This window comes from Microcaecilia unicolor, chromosome 1, assembly GCF_901765095.1.
Source record: "Microcaecilia unicolor chromosome 1, aMicUni1.1, whole genome shotgun sequence".
NCBI lineage: Eukaryota > Metazoa > Chordata > Amphibia > Gymnophiona > Siphonopidae > Microcaecilia > Microcaecilia unicolor.
Genome location: NC_044031.1, coordinates 548,945,547 through 548,972,671, shown reverse-complemented (window position 1 = coordinate 548,972,671; position 27,125 = coordinate 548,945,547). Strand labels below are relative to the sequence as shown.

The 27,125-nt window shown below is 46.2% G+C and overlaps 1 protein-coding gene across 1 annotated transcript in view; it reads right to left on the bottom strand.

The window, feature by feature from the left end:
- VPS13B (vacuolar protein sorting 13 homolog B) overlaps window positions 1-27,125 on the bottom strand; it is a 1,674,799-nt gene that overhangs the window by 887,041 nt on the left and 760,633 nt on the right. Inside the window, 2 exon segments of the mRNA XM_030217225.1 lie at window positions 7,635-7,746; window positions 20,441-20,855. Of these exon segments, the coding sequence (XP_030073085.1) occupies window positions 7,635-7,746; window positions 20,441-20,855 (527 nt within the window).

The following is a 27,125-nucleotide window of genomic DNA, read 5'->3' as shown; positions in this document are numbered from 1 at the left end:
TCAGCTGAAACTCACACGAAGCCCAAGGATTTGTGGTGCTGCCTTTTGATGACTGGATTTCTGAAATCACTGTGCAGGGGAGCAGAAGAAAATCCACAGAGGAGAATCTACTGACAGTGCAGTGTCAAACAACCTTTGTGCAGAAGCTGATGTTTGCTCCTTTCTCTGTACAAGAAGGCATATAGGGTTGCCAACTTTTTTTGTTTTATTTTCATGAAGTCTTTATTAATCAGTAATACACAGAATCTGAAACATAGTTCAACATGCGCATCGTATTACATGTCAATTGTGCAGCACACAAGTCTCTAGAAGTATAGCGAGTAAATAATACAAAGAGTAGTAAGAATCTCATGCTATACAAAAAGAAAACTTCTTACTGTGTTAAGATACCCAGTGAATTATTCAGAATAACCAGATCAAAACTTCAACTTTTAAAAATTTTTTTGTATTAAACCCCGCTTCCATATCACTTTTGTCACTCAGAACCCCAACCCATCCCACCCCTCCCACCCTTCGGGCACCACCATAACATAGGACATCAAATTATACGTGAAGGAGAAAAGGATCCCAGGTCAAGTGCCATCTACACAGTTGATTGCGCCGTTCCGCTAAGAGTCTCTCCATCTCGCAGATATGCCTCAATTTTTGAATCCACCTAGTAATCAGTGGAGCTGTGGGCTGCTTCCAATGAGCAGCAATTGTAACTCTCGCAGCACTTATGGCCTGTCTCAAGAAAGTATGCTGGGTGCGGGAGAGACCTGCAGCTACAGCAGAGAATAGGAAAAGGGTCGGGCTCCATGGTATCAGACTCCCCGTCCACCTCTGCAACCTGCTGCGAACCGCTCTCCAGTAGGCCTTAACCTTCCTGCAGGTCCACCAGATGTGTCCCACTGTGCCCCGCACCCCACAACCCCTCCAGCACAGCCCTGTCAATGCGGGATAGATACGCTGAAGACGCTCAGGTGTCAGGTACCAACGGTACAATACCTTTACCGCATTCTCCTTAAAGGGCACATGAGACGACACTCCCACCACAGCCCGCTCCATTTTCTCCCACGTTGCCTCCTCCAGCTCCATGCCCAGCTCCCTCTGCCAACTCTTCCTGTGACGTGTATATTTCGGGGATTGCCTGTTGATAATGTGGTAGAGGCGCGATACCAACCCGCTTGTCTTAGGTGGGCCTTCACAGATGGTTTCTAGTGCTGTTTGTTCCCTGGCCACTACCTCCCGAACTGCCCTTGTCTTAAGAAAAGAGGCTAATTGAAGATAGGCATATCGGTCTGACCCCACTATCGGGAACTTCTCAAGGGCCTCAGAGTACGACAGTAAGATCTCCCCATCAAACAGTTGACCCCACATTCGTAAGCCTCCAGTGTACCATCTTGTGAACACTACTTTTATCATTCCGGGGTAAAACAATGGATTGTGAGCTATGGGAGACAGACGAGATAGTGTAGTATGTCGATGTGGAAACAGACTGTCCCAATTTGAGAGGGTGACATATATAGGAGGACAGAGTCCTGCCTCCAAAGATCTATGCGAGCCCGGGATCCACATAAGAGCCCCCAGCGGCCTCTCACCCAAGGTGTATTGTTCGAGCTGCACCCATTGCCGATCCGGGTAGTTCTGAAACCATTCCACTGCCGCGCGCGCCTGAACCGCTCTATAGTACCAAGCCAGGTTGGGTACTCCCAGCCCTCCTCTCATCCTGTCCTGGTATAGGACCGAGCGTGCCAAACGTGGCCGTTTTCTCGCCCAGATAAAGCGCATGATACGGTCCTGTAATGTTGATAAGAATTTACGGGGCATTTTGATTGGGAGAGCCTGAAAGAGGTACAGCAGGCGCTGCAGGACATTCATCTTTACTGCCGCTATTTGGCCGAACCAGGAGAGATCAAGATCCCCCCATTTTCCCAAGTCCTCGATGAGCACCCCTGCCAAGTCCTTATAATTAATTGAAAAAAGATCCGAGAGGTCTGCCATCAGGTTTACCCCCAGGTAACGAAGGCTCCTGTTAGTCCACCTGAAGGCATAGGAAGACCTCAGCGATTCCACGAGCTCCTCCGGAAGGGTCACGTTCAGAACTTCAGATTTGGACATATTGACTTTAAATCCCGGCACATTCGAGTATTCCTCTATCTCCTTCAAAAGCCCAGGGAAGGTGGTCAGGGGACTAGTGACAAACAACAATACATCATCCGCAAAAAGGGATAGTTTATGATTTCTCCCACCTGAGATATTTGGATTGGTTCTAAGCCTAGTTGCAAAGGGCTCCATAACCATGGCAAATAGCAGGGGGGACAAGGGGCAGCCCTGTCTAGTGCCTCTGTGTAAAGGGATCATTGCTGAGTTACCCCCATTTACTCGAACACAGGCTTTAGGAGAGCTATAGAATGCTTGGATCCACCCACGAAACTGCGGTCCTATCCCGAAGGCCTCCATCACTTTATACATAAATGGCCAGTGCACCCGGTCGAAGGCCTTTTCGGCGTCCAGACTAAGAAGACAGAGAGGCCTCTTCATTCCTTTGGCCAAGTATATTAAATCGACCACTCACCTAGTATTGTCTGTGGCTTTTCTATATGGAACAAATCCCACCTAGTCAGGGTGGATAACAGCTGGGAGCAGTGGTGCCAGACGGTTGGCCAGAACTTTAGCTAAGATTTTAACATCGGCGTTCAAGACGGATATTGGACGGAAGGACCCACATTCTGTATGATCTTTATTCGGTTTAAGCAATACCGCAATCCAGGCTTCCAACATGGAATTAGGCAAAGACTCCCCTTTCCCAATCAGGTTAAACAGATCTGCGAACAGCGGGGCCAATTCGGGGGCGAATTTCTTATAGAATTCGTTAGGTAAGCCATCTAACCCTGGTGATTTACATGAGGGCAAATGCTGAATAGTTTTTGTATCTCAACTGGGGTGACCGGCGCATCGAGAGCGGTCCTCTGTTGAATATTTAAGGAAGCTAAGTCACTCTCAGCTAAGTAATCTAAAATAGTGTCCTCAGAAGGGTTAATCTCCTGTGCATATAGTTCCTGATAAAATTCGCTAAAACGCCTCCGTATGGACTTAAAGGTGTTCAGCAGGTCGCCCCTCGTATCCCTAATGTGAGTGACCATTCGATCCATTTTTTGCCTGCGCAACTTTATAGCCAGGAGGCGTCCTGCTTTATTGGTAAATTCGTATGTTCGAACTTTATTTCTAGATTGTAACCAAGTTAATTGCTCGGAGTAGATACAGTCCAGCTGGAGTCTCTGCCCGCGCAGCTCCTCCAAAATTGCAGAGGAGCCACCTGATTTGTGCTGCGCCTCCAAGATCCGAATCTTTTCCATGCATTGCGCCAGCTGGGCCCTACGGACTCTCGCACGCCTACTAGCTATCTATATAAAGTAACCTCTTGAGACTGCCTTCATAGCATCCCATACAACACTGAGGGGTGGGCCCGATTCTATATTGAGCTCCAGGTACTCCTTCAGGACCTTCCTACAGCCCTCCACCACCTCCCTCTCCTGTAGTAACTCTGTGTAAAGCATCCATTTTTTATCTTTGACCTCTGCTCTAATGGTCGGCAAAGTAACCCAGACTGGGGCATGATCAGAGATTGTTGCACTACCGATTCCTGCTTCTGGGCCTCTCTCAACTAGTGTAACGTCAAGAAAAAGATAATCGATGCGTGAGTACGACTTGTGTACGGGGGAGAAAAAATCTCTAATTGTCGTGTGACTTAGCCTCCAGACGTCTAGGGTCCCCAGTGAGTTGACCAGAGAATTCAGTGCCAAATAGTCCTTAGAAATTGGGTGCTGGGGTCTCCCGGACCTATCTAACACATGGTCCATAACTTCATTAAAATCACACCCCATGATCAGAGAGCCCCGGGTAAATGTAGCTAGTATGTTCTTCACTTTGGAATAGAATGTCCCCTGGTGTTCGTTTGGTGCGTATAAGGTTGCAAGAGTGAGCTCTACTTGTTCTAGGACAATTTGCAAAAACAAAAAACGCCCTCCCGTGTCTCGTTTGATATTCAATATTTGGGCTGTTATAGATTTATGGAACAGCACCGCCACACCACGCTTTTTGGAGCCATCAGTGGAGGAGGCAAAAAGAGGCACTAGGGTAATCTGGATGGGAGAGGAGTCGCTCATGTACCCTGCGGAGATGGGTCTCCTGCAGGAGGACAATATGCGGTTTTAGCTGTTGTAACTCTTTGAACAACTTCTGCCGTTTCTGAGGCATGTTCAGCCCCTTCACGTTATATGATAGAATTTTTAAGTCTGTACTCATTCCTGGAGCAGTACATCAGATTTTTTCCCCCATTATATAGGGTCCATCCACTTCACATACTTGTGCTCCCCTATACCGGTGGTGCCCCCAACCCACACAATCCCCCCTCCCCCCTATCGTTAACTCCCCCCTCTCCCTTACCCACCTCATCCCTCCCTGTCTAACACCGACTAGTGGGCACATGTCAAAATAGTGGGATGTGAGAAAGTAACACACCAGCACCTGGGCAGCCCAGCCCTCCCCGCCCCCCCCCCCCCCCCCCCCCCCCGAATTGCCTCACGACACCACCAGGAGCTTTTACCCTAGTAATCTTTTCACATTTGCACAACTACAGAATAAGCCCCCCCCCCCACACACACTTTCCGTCCCCTTAAACTACCCCCTTCATACATCGCTTATAACTTTACAACATCATAAACAATATTCCACACTGCTTTAGTTACCATATCCTCTGTTAATTAAGAAACATAAGTTCCCTTGTACAAAAGATAACAGAAAAACTTGAAACAGAACTTAATTTTGGTTACTCTCTACAGATTTATCAATCATGAGGTCAATATCAGCCAATGACCCTCTGGCCAGCTCCTTAGATAGGTCCTTGGATAAAATATATCGTCCAGGCTGCCCTATCAGTTCAGGTTTCTTCCACGGCCACTTTTCTTTTTGGGTTATTCCTTTTAGGTGTTGCAGGGACCCGTTGCCATTTTTGAAGCCTGGCCTTCGTAGCTGACGCTAGTTCACCTGGAGGTTTGCTCGTTTGCACCAGGCCCGCTCCATGCAGGGATGTCCAGGCTTCGGTCAGCGATGCAACTCTCATTTTAGCACCCTGTAATGTATAGTTCAGGGAGAAAGGGAAGCCCCATCAGTATGTTATCTGCTCCTTAGTTAGAATGTCCAGAGCCGGTTTCATGAGGCGTCTCTGTTGTAAGGTGAACTGCGAGAGATCTTGGTACACTGTTATTTTGGCCCCGCCATATTCCAAGTTGGGCTTTTTCCTGGCACAGTTAAGCAGTTGTTCCTTCACTTCATATCGGTGGAACCGGGTGATGATGTCCCGTACTCTATTGTCCTGCCACTGGCCCAGTGTTCTATGTGCTCTGTCTATCTCGATCTTCACTGCTGCGGCCTCAGTCCCCAGCAGGGTGGTACACAGTGTTTGTACAATCAACAGGACATCCTCAGTCTCACCTCCCTCGGGGACTCCGCGGAATCTGAGGTTATTCCTCCTTCCCCTGTTTTCAAGGTCATCAAGTTTATATGTAAGGTCTGTATTCTTTTGGTCTAACGCTTGGAGATGGGTCTCGTGCGTTAGCAGGGATTCAGAGTGCTCTTCCAGCTTTGTTTCTGCTTCTTCTACTCTGTTCCCCAGCTCGCAGAGGTCAGAGCTTAAGGTCTCCATCCTGTCCAGAATCTCATCCTTCGATTTTTTAATGTCTGCTTGTATACCGGACAGTATCTGGCGAAGTTCGCCTGAGATTCCTTTTTTAGCAGGCGGTTTTCGCGATTCCGCCAACAGCGCAAAATCAGAATCCGAAGGGGAAACCGGCGCCATTACCTCGTGGCGCTTCGTGGTTTTGCTCGTCCTGCTGCCAGCTGAATTCTCTAGGTCTTTAGCTTGCGCCGAAGACGCTTTGCTCATCCTGCTGTCGATGAGGAACAATGTGGAACACTGCAGGCAATTCCAAAAAGGCTGGTGATTGCTTTTTATTGCTTTTTTTTATTATCGAGGAGCGGGAGCTAGGGCGCTAGGCAGCCATCTTTAGCGGTGACGTCACTTCCTCCCGGGTTGCCAACTTTTTAGGGTTTTCTTTAAACCCAACACCTGCCCTGCCTGCTCCATGCCCATCCCCAAGTCCCTTGCCATGCTTACTATAGCTCCCTTCCCCCTCTGTCCCTCTACAACCAACTGTCTGCACTAACTTTACATAACAGTAACAGCTCCACCACCCTTGCAAAAAACAAACAAATTCCACACCTATATAGAAAACCTGTCAAAGCAACATCATGTCCAGGACTCAAATAGCAGTAACCCTACCCATAAAAAGGCAGCACCCTAGAATACTAATATACTTCCTGCTGGAAAAACAGAACACGTAAAACTGCTACAGATCCCTGCACAGAAACTAAATACTAATAGAATACACCACAGAAACTGCATGCTAGCAGAATACCACACCTTGGTAATATGTGCAAAAAACAGACAGACCCTCAACAAATATGAAATAAGGGACCACATATCAGTAATAGAGACATGAAGACAAAACAACTGAACTAGAAACCTCAAGAAGTCAGACTCTGCATATAAAGCAACACTAGAGAAATGGAAATTGATAGGCAAGATATCAGAGATGCATCTCTGCTGAAGCTGAGGTATTCAAATTCATAATTTCAGAATAAAATCTTTTTCTACCTTTGTTGTCTGAGAATTTTTCCATTTGACTTGGTCCCAGCGTCTCTCTTCTGCTTTTCTCTATTTTTTCCCCTAATTCTCGTGTCAGGGTCTCCTGTCCATCTTTCCTCTATGTCATCTCCCCCTCATTTGCCAGCATTGCTCCTCTGTATCCCTAACTCTCCCCCTTTACCAGCATTGCTCCTCTGTATCCCTAACACACCCCCTTTGCCAGCATTATCCCTATATGCCTCTCACTTCCCTCTTTGCCAACAGTAGTCCTGGGTTCCTATGCTCACCTGCCCAGATTCTGGACCGCATGGGATCAGGGGATGGACTGAGTGGCTGTGCATTGAAATCAGGCTGGAAACTGTACTGGTGTCAATCACCTTGGCTGATAAGTTGGGTGGAGCCCAAATTTATCAGATACCTGGAGTGGGCATCAAAGTTTTGGATCTTTAGACTGCATCATGGATGTGGTCCAAACCGCAACTTGGTCTGTACCATGTTCCACAGGAAGGATAAAGAAAAAAACTGAAATAATAACAGAATACTTGTTTTAATAAAAACGGAAGATAATAAAAGACAGTGTTGGAAGATCAAAGGGAAAGGAAACTCTCAAAACATAGAAGAGATTTATTTTCATATCCACTGGCATAACAGATAAAGCAAACCAAGGTGAATGAGAAAATTTTAACAAAAGAAAAGCCATGAATGCTCAGATCTTTATACTAATTCTGAGCTTTGGAAGAGCTGTTTCATCCTGGTGCCATATCACCCACTGGTATACCTGATTACATCCTGCTTGGTGACAAAGAATGATGATAATATCTTCAAGATTTCACTGAAATAATATGAATCAAGCATGATGTTTTATAATAATTTAAAGTACACTTTATAGTACATAATTAACCCATTTTCTGCCAAAAGCAACGCATCCCATAAAGAGCACACTTACTGGTAAATGTCTTTCCTCAGGACACTTCTGCTAAGAGGATTGTCAGCTTGAGGGGCCATGGACACAGAACCAATCTTTAGGACTAATGTATCTTCCTTTATTCTCTGATTATCTGCAGTAAAGACAAAAAAAAATACCTACTGTACTGTCTGTATATAAGAACATATATGCACTTGTACATATCATAGTAGTTAAAAGTCTGTGTGGTACAAACTTACATTCTTTTCTATGCCAGGGTTATTGATTTTATCAAAAAGCTTGTTGCAAGGAAAACATTGGAAAGACAACGGCATAATTTTTCTTTAAATTTGCTCATTTAAATCATCATGATATTCAGTGTTTGGAAATTATCATTTCCTAGGTTAGTGTCATAGAATGAAAATTCCATGGAAAATGTCCAATACATATGGCTTTATCACTCACTGATAGTGGGGATGGGACAACTTCCCTATAAAGAAAGATTAAGGAGGCTAGGGCTTTTCAGCTTGGAGAAGAGACGGCTGCTGAGGGGAGACATGATAGAGGTATATAAAATAATGAGTGGAGTGGAACAGGTGGATGTGAAGCGTCTGTTCACGCTTTCCAAAAATACTAGGGCTAGGGGGCATGCAATGAAACTACAGTGTAGTAAATTTAAAACAAATAGGAGAAATGTTTCTTCACCCAACGCATAATTAAACTCTGGAATTCGTTGCCAGAGAACGTAGTGAAGGCGGTTAGCTTGGCAGACTTTAAAAAGGGGTTGGACGGTTTCCTAAAGGACAAGTCCATAGACCGCTACTAAATGGACTTGGGAAACATCCACAATTTCGGAAATAACTTGTATAAAATGTTAGTACGTTTGGGTAGCTTGCCAGGTGCCCTTGACCTGGATTGGCCACTGTCGAGGACAGGATGCTGGGCTCGATGGACCTTTGGTCTTTTCCCAGTATGGCATTACTTATGTACTGCCCAAGAAAGGACTGTAAAAGGCAAACATGCAAAGCAATCTTCCTGGAGTTCATACAGTAGATATCAGAAAAAAGATGAGCCTTGGAAATCTTATATCTGGATAGTTATTCTATCTTAAATAGGGTGGATTGAATTGGTGGAGAGGTAACATTATACAATAAGGAGGGCCTGGAATCGAATAGACTAAAAATTCTGCAGGACACAAAACACATTATGGAATCCCTAAGGATAGAAATTCCATATATAAAGGCGAAACATATAGTGATAGGAGTGTGCTACTGTCTACTTAGCCAGGATGAACAGAAATGTTACCAGAAATTGGGGAGGCTAACAAACTGAGTAACATAATAAAGTGAATGATACATACCTGTAGCAGGTGTTCTCCGAGGACAGCAGGCTGATTGTTCTCACGACTGGGTGACGTCCGCGGCAGCCCCCACCAACCAGAAGAAGCTTCGCGGGCGGTCCGCACGCAGGGCACGCCCACCGCGCATGCGCGGCCGTCTTCCCGCCCGTGCGCGACCGTTCCCGCCAGTTGAATGACAAGCAAAAGATGAAAACGCAACTCCAAAGGGGAGGAGGGAGGGTAGGTGAGAACAATCAGCCTGCTGTCCTCGGAGAACACCTGCTACAGGTATGTATCATTCACTTTCTCCGAGGACAAGCAGGCTGCTTGTTCTCACGACTGGGGTATCCCTAGCACTCAGGCTCACTCAAAACAAGAACCCAGGTCAATTGAACCTCGCAACTGCGAGGGTATAACAGAAATTGACCTACGAAGAACAACTAACTGAGAGTGCAGCCTGACCAGAATAAATTCGGGTCCTGGAGGGTGGAGTTGGATTTACACCCCAAACAGATTCTGCAGCACCGACTGCCCGAACCGACTGTCGCGTCGGGTATCCTGCTGGAGGCAGTAATGTGATATGAATGTGTGGACAGATGACCACGTCGCAGCCTTGCAGATCTCTTCAATAGTGGCTGACTTCAAGTGGGCCACTGACGCTGCCATGGCTCTAACACTATGAGCCGTGACATGACCCTCAAGAGCCAGCCCAGCCTGGGCGTAAGTGAAGGAAATGCAATCTGCTAGCCAATTGGAGATGGTGCGTTTCCCGACAGCGACCCCTAGCCTGTTAGGGTTGAAAGAAACAAACAATTGGGCGGACTGTCTGTGGGGCTGTGTCCGCTCCAAGTAGAAGGCCAATGCTCTCTTGCAGTCCAATGTGTGCAACTGACGTTCAGCAGGGCGGGTATGCGGCCTTGGGAAGAATGTTGGCAAGACAATTGACTGGTTAAGATGGAACTCCGACACCACCTTCGGCAGGAACTTTGGGTGGGTGCGGAGCACTACTCTGTTGTGATGAAATTTGGTATATGGAGCATGAGCTACCAGGGCTTGAAGCTCACTGACCCTAAGAGCTGAAGTAACTGCCACCAAGAAAATGACCTTCCAGGTCAAGTACTTCAGATGGCAGGTATTCAGTGGCTCAAAAGGAGGTTTCATCAGCTGGGTGAGGACGACGTTGAGATCCCATGACACTGTAGTAGGCTTGATAGGGGGCTTTGACAAAAGCAAGCCTCTCATGAATCGGACGACTAAAGGCTCTCCAGAGATGGCTTTACCTTCCACACGATAATGGTAAGCACTAATCGCACTAAGGTGATTCCTTACTGAGTTGGTCTTGAGGCCAGACTCTGATAAGTGCAGAAGGTATTCAAGCAGGTTCTGTGCAGGGCAAGAACGAGGTTCTAGGGCCTTGCTCTCACACCAGACGACAAACCTCCTCCACTTGAAAAGGTATCTCTTTTTAGTGGAATCCTTCCTAGAGGCAAGCAAGACACGGGAGACACCCTCCGACAGACCCAACGCAGCGAAGTCTACGCCCTCAACATCCAGGCCGTGAGAGCCAGGGACTGAAGGCTGGGGTGCAGCAAGGCTCCGTCGTTCTGCGAAATGAGAGTCGGAAAACACTCCAATCTCCACGGTTCTTCGGAGGACATCTCCAGAAGAAGAGGGAACCAGATCTGACGGGGCCAAAAGGGCGCTATCAGAATCATGGTGCCGCGGTCTTGCTTGAGCTTCAGTAAGGTCTTCCCCACCAAAGGTATGGGAGGATAAGCATACAGGAGGCCGGTCCCCCAATGAAGGAGAAAGGCATCCGACGCTAGCCTGCCGTGTGTCTGAAGTCTGGAACAGAACAGAGGCAGCTTGTGGTTGGTCTGAGAGGCGAAAAGGTCCACCGAGGGGGTGCCCCACTCTCGGAAGATCTTGCGTACCACTCTGGAATGGAGCGACCACTCGTGCGGTTGCATGACTCTGCTCAGTCTGTCGGCCAGACTGTTGTTTACGCCTGCCAGGTACGTGGCTTGGAGAAGCATGCCGAACTGGCAAGCCCAACGCCACATCCCGATGGCCTCCTGACACAGGGGGCGAGATCCGGTGCCCCCCTGCTTGTTGACGTAATACATTGCAACCTGATTGTCTGTCCGAATTTGGATAATTTGGCAGGACAGCCGATCTCTGAAAGCCTTCAGTGCGTTCCAGATCGCTCGGAGCTCCAGGAGGTTGATCTGCAGATCCTTTTCCTGGAGGGACCACAGAGCCTGGGTGTGGAGTCCATCGACATGAGCTCCCCACCCCAGGCGAGATGCATCCGTCGTCAGCACCTTCGTGGGCTGTGGAATTTGGAATGGACGTCCCAGGGTCAAATTTGTCCGAATGGTCCACCAGAGCAGTGAAGTGCGGCAACTGGTGGAGAGGCGGATGACATCCTCTAGATTCCCGGTGGCTTGGAACCACTGGGAAGCTAGGGTCCATTGAGCAGATCTCATGTGAAGACGAGCCATGGGAGTCACATGGACTGTGGAGGCCATATGACCCAGAAGTCTCAACATCTGCCGAGCTGTGACCTGCTGAGACGCTCTGGTCTGCGAAGCCAGGGACAGGAGGTTGTTGGTCCTCGCTTCGGGAAGGAAGGCCTGAGCCGTCTGGGTATTCAGCAGAGCTCCTATGAATTCCAGAGACTGGGTTGGCTGGAGATGGGACTTTGGGTAATTTATCACAAACCCCAGCAGCTCCAGGAGTTGAATAGTGCACTGCATGGACCGGAGGGCTCCTGCCTCCGAGGTGTTCTTGACCAGCCAATCGTCGAGATATGGGAACACGTGCACTCCCAGCTTGCGTAGATACGCCGCCACCACCACGAGGCACTTTGTAAACACCCGTGGGGCAGAGGCGAGCCCAAAGGGCAGCACACAATACTGAAAGTGCCGTGCGCCCAGGCGGAATCTGTGAGCTGGCAGTATCGGGATGTGAGTGTATGCGTCCTTTAAATCCAGGGAACATAGCCAATCGTTTTTCTGAATCATTGGCAGAAGGGTGCCCAAGGAAAGCATCCTGAACTTTTCTTTGACCAGGAATTTGTTCTAGAATTGTTCTGGAATTGTTCAGGTCTAGGATGGGGCGCATCCCCCCTGTTTTCTTTTCCACAAGGAAGTACCTGGAATAGAATCCCTGCCCTTCCTGCCCGGGTGGTACGGGCTCGACCGCATTGGCGCTGAGAAGGGCGGAGAGTTCCTCTGCAAGTACCTGCTTGTGATGTGAGCTGAAGGATTGAGCTCCCAGAGGACAATTTGGTGGAAGGGAGGCCAAATTTAGGGCGTATCCGCACCGCACTATTTGGAGAACCCACTGGTCGGAGGTTATGAGAGGCCACCTTTGGTGAAAAAATTTTAACCTCCCTCCGACTGGCAGATCGTCCGGCACGGACACTTTGAGGGCGGCTATGTTCCCGTGGATCCAGTCAAAAGCCCGTCCCCGGCTTTTGCTGTGGAGGCGCAGGGGGCTGCTTAGGCGCACGCTGTTGACGAGAACGAGCGCGCTGGGGCTGTCCCTGTGCCTGTTGAGGCCTTCGGGCCGGCTGGGTGTACCTACGCTTGGCAAAAGCATAGGGCGCAGCCTGCCGGGCCCAGGAAAAACGTCCACCTGCAGAGGTGGATGCTGAAGGCACCCGGTGGGAGAGCTTGTCGAGGGCGGTTTCCCGCTGATGCAGTTGGTCCACCAGCTGCTCGACCTTCTCGCCAAAAATATTATCCCCCCGGCAAGGGACGTCGGCCAGTCTCTGCTGGGTGCGGTTGTCCAGGTCAGAGGCACGCAGCCATGAGAGCCTGCGCATCACTATACCTTGGGCCGCAGCACGAGATGCCACGTCACAGGTGTCATAGATACCCCTGGACAGGAACTTTCTGCACGCCTTCAGCTGCCTGACCACCTCCTGATAAGGCCCGGACTGCTCCGGCGGGAGCTTATCAACCAGGTCCGCCAGCTGCTTCACAGTGTTCCGCATGTGGATGCTCGTGTAGAGCTGGTAACATTGGATGCGGGTCACGAGCATGGAAGATTGGTAGGCCTTCCTCCCAAACGAGTCCAGAGTGCGAGACTCCCGCCCCGGGGGCGCCGAGGCGGTATCCCTCGAACTCCGTGCCCTCTTGAGAGCAGAATCCACGACCGCCGAGTCATGGGGCAATTGGGGCCGCATTAACTCTGGGTCCGAGTGGATTCTGTACTGGGACTCTGCTTTCTTGGGAATGGTGGGATTAGATAATGGTCTCATCCAGTTCCGAAGCAGTGTCTCCTTGAGGACATTGTGCAACGGCACCGTGGAGGACTCTCTAGGTGGTAATGGATAGCCGAGGACCTCGAGCATCTCAGCCCTCGGCTCGTCCACAGAGACCACGGGGAAGGGAATGCATATAGACATATCCCTAACAAAGGAGGCAAAGGAGAGGCTCTCAGGAGGCGAGAGCTTCCTCTCCAGTGAAGGCGTGGGGTCAGAGGGAAAGCCCACAGACTCCTCTGAGGAGAAATATCTGGGGTCCTCCTCTTCCCCCCACGAGGCCTCTTCCTCGGTATCGGACATAAGCTCATGTAGCTGAGTCCTTAACCGGGCCCGGCTCGACGTCGAGGCACCGAGGTCTCGGTGTCGTCGAGCGATGGACTCCCGCGCCGGCGGGGACGAAGCTCCCTCCATCGACGTCGACGGGGACTCCACCTGCGTGGCGGTCGAGACCGGCGCCGCAAGCGGCGGCGGTGTCAAAGACCTCGGCACCGGGCTAGAGCTCGCCGGCGCCACAGTCAATGGCGCCGGCACAGCCTGGCGCATCAGCCCTTCCAGGATCCCCGGAAGGATGGCTCGGAGGCACTCGTCCAGGCCCGCTGTCGGGAAAGACGGGGGGGCCGGTAGAGGCGTCGATGCCAGAAGCTGCTCGGGTCCAGGAGACTGCACCGAAGTGCTGGGACCCTGACGCGTCGGTACCTCCACTACCGAGGGGGACCTCTCCTCTCGACGTGGACGCTTCGGCGTCGACTCCTCTCCGGCACCGAGGGCCGGGCGCACTGATGGGGACCGATGACGGTGCTTTTTCTGTTTCTTGCGGTGCCCGTCATCGGCGCCCGGTGGAACAGAGGAGGAGGATGTCGATCCCCCTCAGTCTCGAGGGGCCGGGTCAGACAGGGTTCGGTCCCGAGGGCCATGAGCAGAGGGAGTGACCGGGGCCGATTGCCCACGCGGCCTCTCACCCCTACCGTCACCGGAGGACCGGTGGGCCGACGGGACCTGTACTCCTGGGGTCGATGCCATCGGTGTCGATTTCGCGGACACCGATACCGGTACCGAAGAACCGGCCGTTGATACTGATGCCGTTGAGGTCGACGTCGAGGGGCCGGCGCAAGTTCCAAAAAGACGGTCCCGAAGAACTTGCCTCGCAACCTGAGTCCGTTTCCGGAGACCAAGACACAAAGAACAAGACTTGATATTGTGCTCCGGCCCGAGGCACTGGAGGCACAAAGCGTGGGTGTCGGTCTGCGAGATAGGCCGGCCGCACCGACCACACTTCTTAAATCCACTCGGGACCTTCGAGGACATCGATGGAAAAATCGCGTCGGCGAAGTTAAAGTCGTCGATGGTGGCGGTAAATCACACCTCGAAAAATAATCGACCGCGCGGCCACAAGGCCGCAACGCGACGCCCCCGGTAGAAAACGAGGGAAAATAGAGCGCGTGCTCTCTTTTTTTTTTTTTTTTTAAAGAAAAAAGGAAAACTGGAGCGCGCGGCAACAGAAACAAAAGATAAACGAATTCGCGAACAACGCGACGGTTTTCCGGGGCTGACTAAGAGAGAGCGGCAGTCGCACGACTCTCTCCAGGCGCGGAAAAGAAAAGACTGGCGGGAAGACGGCCGCGCATGCGCGTTGGGCGTGCCCTGCGTGCGGACCGCCCGCGAAGCTTCTTCCGGTTGGTGGGGGCTGCCGCGGACGTCACCCAGTCGTGAGAACAAGCAGCCTGCTTGTCCTCGGAGAATAATGGGTTATTTCAATTACTTCAATATTGACTGGGTAAATATGAAATCAAGGACTGCTTTATGGAGCTGCTGGCTCAGGAATCAACAAGCAGGGGCAACAATTCAAGACCTAGACCTTAGTGGAGCACATGATCTGGTGCAGGAGGTAATGGTGCTGAGGCCGTTTGATAGCAGTGATCATAACATGATCAGATTTGATATAATCTCTAGAGCAAGTACAAACAGGAAATCCAATACGTTAGGATTTAACTTTCAAAAAGGAGACTAAGATAAAATGAGGACAATGGTAGAACAAAAAACAACAACAAAACTTAGAGGAGCAGCTGCAAAGTTCAAACATTTTCATTAGTCATGGATGCTATTCAAAAATACCATCCTTGAAGCCCAGACCAGATATATTCCATGTATTAAAAAAGAAGGAAGGAAGGCCAGATGGTAGCCAGCATGGTTACAAAGTGAGGTGAAGGATACTATTAGAGCTAAAAGAAAATCCTTCAGAAAATAATAGGAAATAGCATGAGAAAGTCAAATACAAACCACTGATAAAGAAGGCAAAGAGAGACCTTGAAAAGAAGTAAAAACTTTTTAAGGTGTATTAGAAGCAAAAATATGGTAAAAGCATCATTTGGACCACTAGATGACCAAGGGGTAAAAGGCCACACAAACACCAGAGAGAGGCTCTTCAGGTCTGCAACAGCAGTAGTGTAGAAAAAATGCTTTTCTTGGTAATATTAAATTTAATTTTAAAATCAAGAATGGTACTGGAAGACTGGTGGCTGGCTAATATAACCATGGTTTTTAAAAAGGGCTCCAGAGGTGATCAGGGAAATTATAGATTGGTGAGCCTTATGTCAGTGTGGGGCAAAATGGTAGAGACTATTATAAAGAACAAAATTACAGGGCATATACATAAGCATGGATTAATGAGACAAAGCCAGCATTGATTTAGTCAATGAAAATCTTGCCTTACCAATCTACTACATTTCTTTGAAGGAGTGAATGAACATGTGGAAAGACTCCTGAGGAAATTAGAAAGTCTTGGGATAGCAAGTAATGTCCTATTGCGGATTAAAAATTGGTTAAAAGACAGAAAACAGACAGTAGAGTTAAATGGTCAGTATACTCAATGGAGAAGGGTAGAGAGTGGGGTTCCCCAGGGGTCTGTGCTGGGACCACTGCTTTTAACATATTTATAAATGATCTAGAGATGGGAATAACTAGTGAGGTAATTAAATTTGCTGATGACACAAAGTTATTCAAAGTTGTTAAAATCACAAGAGGATTGTGAAAAATTGCAAGAGGACCTTACTACATTCAAATGGCAGATGACTTTTAATTTGAGCAAGTGTAAATTGATGCATGTAGGAAAGAGGAAGTCAAAACTATAGCTATGTGATGCATGTTTCCACATTAGGAGTCTCTGCCCAGGAAAAGGATCTAGGTGTCATCGTTGATGATATATTGAAATACTCTGCTCAGTGTACAGCGGTGGCTAAGAAAGCAAATAGAATATTAGAAATTATTAGGAATGGAATGGAAAACAAAAATGAGAATGTTACAATGCATTTGTATGACTCCGCTTGGAGAAGAGATGGCTGAGGGGAGATAGAGGTCTACAAAATACTGAGTGGAGTAGAATGGGTAGATGTGAATCACTTGCTTACTGTTTCTAAAAATACTAGAACTAGGGGGCAAACAATGAAGCCACTTAGTAGTAAATTTAAAACAACTAGAGAAAATATTTCTTCACTCAATGTGTAAATAAACTCTGGAATTTGTTGTCAGAGAATGTGGTTAAAGCAGTTAGCTTAGCAGGGTTTAAAAAGGTTTGGATAATCTCCTAAAAGAAAAGTCCATAAGCCATTATTAAGAAGGACTTGGAAAAATCTAGAATAAGTGGCATAAAATTTGTTTTACTGTTTTAGGATCTAGCCAGGTACTTGTATATATTTCTTTTATATCAAATTGGGTGGAGTTAAGTCCAGCTGTTGTAAAGTTATAAGGGTAGAAGAATACAAATAGAAAAACACAAACTGAAACACATAAAGGCTTGTACTATCACCTGATGAGCATCTGTTCTTATGGAACCAAGGTTAGCAAACATTTATTTATTCTTTTCTTATTTCCTGGTGATATGTAATAAATGTTATACATACGTATTATTCATTCTGTAATTGGCTTCTGCTTATTCTAAAGCTGGGAGGAGGGTGGGGTAAATTAGGAGCTCAGACCCTTGTATTTTCTTCGTGGTGGTTGGCAACAGCTTCATGGATAACTGATATGCTGTTTGAATCAAATTTCCAACCCACCCATTACTATCTAGATTATATTAGTGAATTTCAGTCTCTCAGCTGGGACAGCAGGCCAAAATCCTATTGAGGTTTATCTATAACATAAATATGTCTATATACAAACGAGGTGTTCATTATATGGTCAGGCACAAGGGACAAAATATGTTCATTTGTGAGATTTTTGAATAGTTGTGATTCCAATATTCAATTTGAGGTGCAGTCATTGGGTACCACAGTTCAATTTTTAGATATTGATATTTGTTATGCATGCAATCAATTTGCAACAAGTGCTTACCGCAAACCAACGGATAGAAATACCATCCCTACATTTTGGCAGTCATCATCCCCGACAGTTGAAAGAGAGTATACCTATTGGACAATTTTTACGGATTAAAAGGTTGTGTTCAGATAACACGCGATTTGTTCAACAAGCTCAAATGATGACAGAGAGGTTCCAACAGCGAGGATACCCCCTACATACCATTTGGTTGGCCTATAAAAGGGCAAAATATGTACAGCGGTGTTGGTTAACAAAAAGAAAGGCGACAAATGAAAACCAAGATGGACATATTAATTGTATACTCCCATATTACAAGCAAACACGGGCGATTCAAAACATTATAATGAAACACTGGTCAATATTATCACTACATCAGGGTTTATTTGATAAACTCAGGTTTTCTTGTACTCGGGAAAGAAATATGGGGGAGATTCTATCTAAAAAATCACTTAATTCGCAGTTTATGGGAGAGCCAAGTAGAAGCATATGCAATGTAATGCATGCGTGTACTGCAGGTATGCAATATGTACAGATCAAATTTGGATAAACTCAATCAAAAAATATTTCTATTTAAAAGCCAGAACTGATTGTAATACACAAAATGTTGTATATGGTATACGTTGCCCCTGCCAATTATGGTATATAGGGGAAACAACACACAAGATCAAGATGTGCATAGTGCAACATTTAAGCAACATTAGATTTAAGCAACATTGATTCCAGGGCCATGTTCTTTCCTGGTTCTCCTCCTACCTCTCACTTTACACTTTCAGTGTTCACTCTGGCGGTTCGTCTTCAACTTCCATCCCGCTTTCAGTTGGTGTCCCCCAGGGTTATGTACTTGGACCCCTCCTTTTCTCCATCTATACCTCTTCTCTTGGTACCCTGATTTCATCCCATGGCTTTCAATACCATCTTTATGCAGATGACTCTCAGATCTACATCTCCACCCCTGAAATCTCAACCGTAATCCAGGACAAAATTTCATCCTGCTTGTCCGATATTGCTGCTTGGATATCTCAATGCCATCTGAAACTAAACATAACTAAAACTGAACTTCTCATTTTTCCCCCTAAACCCACCTACCCTCTCTATCTCTGTTAATGGCTCTCACATCCTCCCTGTCACATCAGCTCGTAACCTTGGAGTCATTTTTGATTCCTCTCCCTTCTTCTCTGCGCATATTCAACAGATCGCCAAAACCTGTCGTTTCTTTATCTACAACATTAGCAAAATTCACCCCTTCCTTTCTGAATATGCTACCAAAACCCTTATCACCTCTCGTTTGGATTATTGCAATTTGCTTCTCACTGTTCTTGCACTCAGCCATCTCTCTCCTCTCCAGTCTGTCCAAACTTCTGCAGCACAACTTATTTTCCGCCAAAATCGTTATACCCACACTAGCCCACTCGTCAAGTCACTTCACTGGCTCCCCTGTCCACTTCCGCATACAGTTCAAACTTCTCTTACTGACCTTTAAATGCATCCATTCTGCAGCCCCCCATTACCTCTCCACTCTCATCTCTCCCTACACTCCTCCCCGTGAACTCCGCTCACTGGACAAATCTCTCGTCGTCCCCCTTCTCCTCCACTGCTAACTCCAGACTTCGTTCCTTTTCCCTCGTGGCACCTTATGCCTGGAATAGACTTCCTGAGCCTGTACGTCTAGCTCATCTCTACCTGTTTTCAAATCTATGCTGAAAACCCACCTTTTCACAGCTGCTTTTGGCTCCTAGCCACTACTCAATTGCCCTCCCCTTGTTCCTTCTCACCCAGTACTTCCCTCGTCCTTAATTGTCTTGTCTGTCTGTATTTTTAGATTGTAAGCTCTATTGAGCAGGGACTGTCTCTCTGTATCAGGTGTTCAGCGCTGCGTGCGTCTGGTAGCGCTATACAAATGCTAATAATACACAAAAGTGACACTCCTTTAGTCAGTCATTGGCTGCAATATCAACATTCAATACATGATTTACAATTTGCAGTACTCATTTGCATTCAGAAAGGTAGCAGTTGCACAGAAAAACACTTAATTCGTAAGGAACAGCGATTAATATTTAATTGGAATACTGTGGAACCCAATGGACTCAATATGAAGATTGATTGGCCCCTGTTAATGTCCCTATAAAAGGAAGTACAGTCTAACGTAGGGTCACCTGATTCAATGCGATGATGTTATCACGCTGGAAGCTGGAGTAAGTCCTGATGCACCTGACGCTCAAGTGAGGCTGCTTAAGGTATTTTGTTTAAAATAACTTATATTTAAGAGTTGTATCGTTAGAGAGTGTGTGTAATTAATTATGTTGTTTGTATAAGGTCTCCTGATGAAGTAGTAAGACACACGGCCTGTGTTGAGACTGAAGAAAGATATTGAGTTGTTTGTTGGTATGTGTGAAAACATCCTGATGAAGTTCGACTAGAGACTTTCCTATTGGTGGACTTTCTTTCAGCTGTTTAAATACAACATTGGATAACTTGGACATGCCAAGTGTATCAGGATTACAAGACAGTCATCCATTGTGCTTGGATATATGATTGGGCAGTATAAGTTTAGCACGCTAGTTGTGTTAAGATCAATAGACTATTCTGAAACGCACAGCGTTGGATACATATAACTATTGCAGCTGGCTCTGGGATTTTGTATATGGACAAGACATATGTTGGACTTTATCAGTTGGGTATGAAAGAAATATGTTAATGATAATAAAAGTTACAGATATTGCATTACATATCATTGAATACAAATGTGTATTTTCAATGTTGAACAAATATTAGTCAAATAATATGGAGAGTTGAGATATTGTGGCTAAATACTGTAGATGTAACCCATTTTTAGTAATATATACAAACCATGAGAACCCATAAAGAATGCTACAAATGAAAGGGGATTATTTTAAAAACATGCACAAACAGATACAAAAATACCTGTTACATGGCGCTGCTTCTCCTCAATTTTGGGACAGAAAATTCTGATTACACTTGAATTGATGTAAATCAGAGGCAAGTTACGTGATGTCAGTGTGTGGGTCCTCATGGGCTGACCAGGGGATTTTCTCTTCTCTTTTTGATTCCGTGGCAATTTAGCTTCAAATATACTTGCAATTGCGTGGAGCAAAGGAAAATACAGGACAATATCAAAAGCCTGAGCTGAAAGCAGAATCTCGTGAAGGAAATGAGGAGAACCATCAGTATGGCCCTCAGAGAACTTTTGGACAGTCTGAGAATTCCGTTCACTTCTTGATGTCAATTTGTGTCGGACATTTTTAGTCACAGCCCTTGTATATGTAAGTGACAAAAATCCATGCTGTTGGTGTGAACTCTCTAGAAGTTTTGTGGTTGTCTGTGTCAAGAAACAGAAATCAAAATGAGAAACTTTATAGACTATTCTTCTCAGAGGACTAAGACAGTAAAAACAATAAAATACAAATAACTGATAACATGTAGCCAAATATCACAATGATGTCAATTATCTAATGCATATGAAAATAAAAACTTCAAGCATATTATCCTGATTACTATATTATTCTATTCTCCTCCAACTCATCACAATAATTTACTTTTGCCATTTATAAACTACCTTCCGCTACTGCTGGCACACTAAGGGGGTCTTTTACTAAACTTTAGCTTGAGTTATCTGCAGCAGGGCCCATAGGAATAATATGGACCCTGGTGCAGATAACTTAAGCTAAGCTTTAGTAAAGGACCTCCTAAAATGGAAGCTCTCATTACTGATGCCTTATATTAGCAAAAGTTTCAACCAAACTGCATAGACCATCTACCCTGAACAACTACATATATCACTTACAGCTCTAATACAAAAAGACCTAAAACTCAGGAATAACCTGTTTTTGTGCTCACTTCTCCAGAAGTTCAAACAATAGTATTTCTGCCCAGACAGTTTTAGTGTCAACAAAAAATTTACTTTCTTTCATAACTAGCTGCTTAGAAACTAGAAAAACATCCCTTAAGGGGGGGGGGTCATATTTATAATTATATTTCTTGAGGAAAGTGTCTGTGTATTTGCAGATCAAAGAATACATTCCACAATCCCATTTGATCAAATAGCTCTCCTTTCAGAAATATCTATTTTAGGAGAACTCCACTTTTGTAAGATTCCCTAAATCCTCTATACTCTGACAGCAATACTATATAGTAATATATGGATATCTATAACAATTAACTTGTTATACACAGCTTTTATTAGTATTTCCATTTTGGAAACATCCTATCTCATTCTGAACTCTATTTAGACACAAATATATCAGTGCTTTGCCTTTAATTAGGAGTCAAATAAATCAAGTGTCATGTGTTTTTGCTCCAGAGCTATCCTTAATGATTTCATTATAAATCAGAAATTAGTAATCTAGGTCTTCAGGTATTTTGCTGTTATTGCTATTTTTTGTATGCTTGTTTTGCTATAAATCTAGATGTGGAACTATAAAATAACTGGCCAAAAACACCTGATGGAATAAAAACAAATTCTCCTTCTAAGCTGGCTGACACGATGGTAAAAAAGTGGTTTTATTTAAAAGAAATTATTGCAAAAGATCAAGAATTAATACAATGTTATAACACGGGGCAAAGAAGGATATGGCAAATAAATCTGGCATGAATGTGGGTGCACGCATTGAAATAAATTAGGATAAAGCTTTTTGCTACAGGACATATTTATTTTGCAGATTAAATGGCTCTTTCAGCATTTTCTGATGTTAAAATGATACTGTGTAATTAATAAAATGTTCTGCTGAACATAAAAATTACCTGTTTTCATCTAAATATGTTGTTTACAAAGACCATCAAAATTAGCACTTAATAATTACTAACAATACCTGTTAGTAATTTTTTAAATACTTTTGAATACATTTTGATTTCACAGATTACTTGAAATATATTTAAAAACTTCAACTGTAAAAATGAGAATTATACAGTCATAGCCAGGCAGTTTTCAACTGCTATATTGGGATTCATTACAATTTATTTTGTTTTAGGCTATTGTTGGGCTGTATTTGTATGGGATACTTTTTGGTTTAGTTTTGGTGGTTGCAGCTATCTTGATACTTATTATCACTTAAGATAATAGGGTAATAGTATGTACTGGCTATCCCAACTGGTCATAGTGCAGCCAAAATTACCAGCACCTCAAGAGGAAGTGGAAAGTGCTGCAGTGCCACCATCAGCCAAGAAGTGCGGAAATCATTCATACAGTAGTGTGCCTCCCTGATATACCCCACTGTGCCAAAAATGAGCATCTTCCTATCTGCTCCCCTGCCACATGTCCGATTCAGTCTCTCCGGGATCACCCCACCCCACATCATTCTTTCTTTCCAGACCACCCACCACATGCATCATGTCTCTCTTCATTCCCCCAACCCTGACAATCAGCTCCTCCACCCCCCGACAGCCCCTCCCCTGATATAGGGAGGGGGGCAATATGGGAGGAGGTCTGACATGATGTGCAGGGAGCAAGGTTCTGGAGAGAGAAAATGATGTTCAGGTGGGGTATGGCGAGAGGACATACCAGCTTATTTTCGAAAGAGAAAGACGCCCATATTTCGACCCAAATTGGGTGAAGGGCGTCTTTCTCCCGTGGGCGAACAAATCGGTATAATTGAAAGCCGATTTTGGTCGTCTTCAACTGCACTCCGTCGCAGGAACAAACAAAGTTGATGGGGGCGTGTCGGAGGCATGGCGAAGGCGGGACTGGGGCGTGGTTATCGGCTGAGGAGAGATGGGCGTCTTTAGCTGATAATCGAAACAAGAAGGGCGTTTTTAACGAGAATTTGATCCGCTTTATTTGGACCCTTTTTTTCAAGTCCAACTCCCAAAAAAGTGCCCCAACTGACCAGATGACCACCGGAGGGAATCGGGGATGACCTCCCCTGACTCCCCCAGTGGTCACTAACCCCCTCCCACCAAAAAAAAACACTTTACAAACTTTGTTCCCAGCCTGTATGCCAGCCTCAAATGCCGTACCCACCTCCATGACAGCAGAATGTGTTCTATCCTCTGATGCGGGTCTCGGGTGAGTGTGACACCTTTTCTGTTAAGGGCACTGCAGAGTCACATCAGCAATGCATTGTGGTGGGTGTAGGGTATTGGGCTCCGTGATTCCACTAGCTTGTGTTACATGCTCACGATGTTGGTAGTTGGTAGGCTCTACTCCCATGTTGCTTTTCCCTCTGCTTACTGGGTCAGAGTGTGCCCTGTTTTGTTTCCGGTAGTCCATGAGGTAGTGGCCATTTTTGTAAGCCAGTTTTAGATCCCTTTCATGTGTTAGCCATATTACAGAACTTAGTTCTTACCTTGAATGTTGCTGAAAGAGGGAATTGTACACCATTCTGCCAGCTCTGACCTACTGCTAATCTCAGTACCAGGGAGACTCTTTGCCAGTGGGGCACAACCTCTGATCTGCAGTTAACTGTGAGTAAGCGTGCTTATTTCAATAAAGGATGTTTTCGGAGACATTAGTCTTCAGGTGTCAACTGGTGTGCCAGGATTATACAGCAGCAACAAGTCCTAGAGGCCTGCGTGTATGCAGGTCCCTGGAGCACTTTTAGTGGGTACCGCAGTGCACTTCAGGCAGGCGGACCCAGGCCCATCCCCCCTACCTGTAACACTTGTGCTGGTAAATGGGAGGCCTCCAAAACCCACTGTACCCACATGTAGGTGCCCCCTTCACCCCTAAGAGCTATGTTAGTGTTGTACATTTGTGGGTAGTGGGTTTTGGGGGAGGGGGTTGGGGGCTCAGCACCCGTGGTAAAGAGACCTATGCATGTGGGAGCATTGTCTGAAATCCACCGCACTGACCTCTAGGGTGTCCAGTTGATTTCCTGGCATGTCAGGGGGGCGAGTGTAATACGAATTCTGGCCCCTCCCACAACCAAATGGCTTGGATTGGGACGTTTTTGAGCTGGGCGTTTTTAGTTTCCATTATCGCTAAAAAAAACAAACGCCCAGCTTGGAAACGACTAAATCCATGGCATTTTGGTCTGTACAAACCGTATTTTCGAAGCGGAAGATGGACACCCATTTTTTTCGAAAATACTGTCTGTCCCACCCCTTCACGTACCAGTTCTCGGACATAGACGCCCATGGAGATGGGCGTTCGCGTTCGATTATGCCCCCTCATAGTGTGTAGGGGAGTCTGTGGAGAGGACTTGCAGTGTCAACCAAGGGGGCCTCTGTAGATAGAAAATGATTTGTGTACAAGGTATAGAGACAAGACATGATGTGCAGGGGGGATCTGGAGAGAGAGAAGCTAGAGAGAGAAACTGAATTGGACATGTGGAGGCCAGCGGCTGATAGGGAGCAAATAAGAAGATGCTTATATTTGGCACAGTGGGGGGATGTCAGGGAGGTGTGCTGCTGTAGGAATGCTTTGCAGGATATTATTTATTTATTTCACTTCCTTGGCCTGTAAAGCTCTGAGCGCACATAACCCTTCCCATGTGCAGTGGTCTCCTCAGCTTCTCAGTTAGTTCCACAGATGAAGAATTAATGGAGCTCTCTGGGATGTTGCCAGGCATAGTGTGCCTGTGCTCTATGAAAAACAACTGTTAAAAGGTAAGCAACAATGCTTTTTTCCATTAACAAGCAGGAATAAGTCAGGCACACAATATACAGAGTTGCAATATCATACATACAATCTGATCCAAATATACTGTCTTCAATTATGGACCGCTCCAAGCAATACTGCAAAATGAAGGTATAAAGCGAGGACCAGGAAGTTGCTTTACAGATAATAACCAGTGACGCAGACTTTAGGAGAACCACAGTAGTTGTAGTGTCTCCGATCTGAAAAAATTTCATTTTACTGGTTAGAGAAGAGTGAGTTTGAACATAACAGAATTGGAAGATACCCAGTGTGTTGAAGTTCTTTTAACAACTCGAATGCAAATACTATTGAGGTCAAAGGAAACAAACAGCTGCTTATACGTTCTGATTTTTTTTTTTTTTAAATAGTGAGAGCTCATTTACAGTTGAGAGTGTGGATGGCTCTCTCATTTGAATTCTTATGAGGCTTGGGGCCTAATATAGGAAGAACTATTTCCCATGTTACAACTTTGGGTAAACTCTTGGAATGAGTTCAAAGAACTACTTGGTTATGATGAAACTGAGTATGGCTCACAGGCAACTAAGGTATGGAGTTCAATTATTCTTGAGTGAAACAGACCATGCTGGCTCAAAAGGCAGCTTCATAAGCAAAGTTCAGGTCCCATGGCATGGGAGACTCCTGCAATACTGTTTTCAAATAAAGAAGTCCTTTCATGAATCAAGAATTGATATGACACTTGGAAGCTGAGAATATATCAGCTGGTGTGTGATAGGTTGAAAAGTTGCTGAGATATACTCTGATGGAGGATTTTTGGAGTCCTAGAACAAGGATGTAGTAGTTCAGGCCTCGGCTCATTGCAAACAGGTTGGAGTTTTGAGATATACCTAAGGAATATGGATGTGATAGATTTTCATGGATACTAACTCAATTATATATAAACTAGTAAAAAAAGGCCCGTTTCTGTTACAAATGAAACGGGCGCTAGCAAGGTTCCCCCCCCCCCTTTGCCCATCACCCGACTCCCCTACCCCGGCGCATCACCAAGCCCCTCCCCCCGTGCCTTCATGGACCCCCTCGCCACTCGCAACCGCGAATCCTAACAGTGGCCGGCCCCTGCTGCTTCTCCTTTTGAGCAGCAGGAGCCGGTACATAAAGAGAAGAAAAAAAAAACTCTGTCGCAAAACACACCTCCATAGAGAACCATCTCAGATTGGCAGACTTCTCTGCAGGCGCTCCTCCTCTCCCCTCTGACGTCTCTGCGTTCCTCTGGGATCTCCCTGCAGGGGCAGTGACGTTGAGGGTAGAGGAGGAGCAGCTGCAGAGACGTCTGCCAATCTGAGATGGTTCTCTACGGATGTGCGTTTTAGGAGATTTTTTTTGTTGTTGTTGTCTTTATGTACTGGCTGCTGTTGCTGAATAGGAGCATAGGCCGGACAGAGTTTCTATTAGCGGTTGCGGGTGGCGAGGCGGTCGATTGGGGGGGAGGGGCTTGGTGATGCGGCGAGGAGGGAAGGGGTAGGGGCGGGGCTTCGTGATGTTGCATCGCGCGGGGGGTTGTTCAGGTGAAGGGGGGCAGTTAGAGGTCTCTCGCAGGCACCCCCCTGGCCTTCATTATGGAAGGTTTTTTTTTGTTTTTTAATTTTTGTTACACTTGTACCCCGCGGTGTCCCACTTATGGCAGGCTGGTACTTATTTTTACCTGGGGCAATGGAGGGTGTGTAGCGATTCCTAGGCAGGGGGAGGAGTAGAGGAACACGCTGAGCGTGTTTCCCTACTCCTCCCCCTGCCTGGTTCATTGTTTGTTGGAGGGGGTTGCAGTCACTTCACTCTCTGTGTTCCGCCCTCGACGTCATGACATTTGATGTGAGGGCGGGGCATAGAGACATGGTGATTTGGAAGGCTTCACCACCATGAACTACCGAACTGTTTAGGGATGGCTTCAGCAGGTTGTCTTCAGAACGTTGAGGTAGCGTTTTATGTACAGATGGGGAGTGGCTTGGGGCGTGGCTGAGGGCGGGTCTATGAGTTAGGGTGACTGGTCCTGATAGCCTAGCC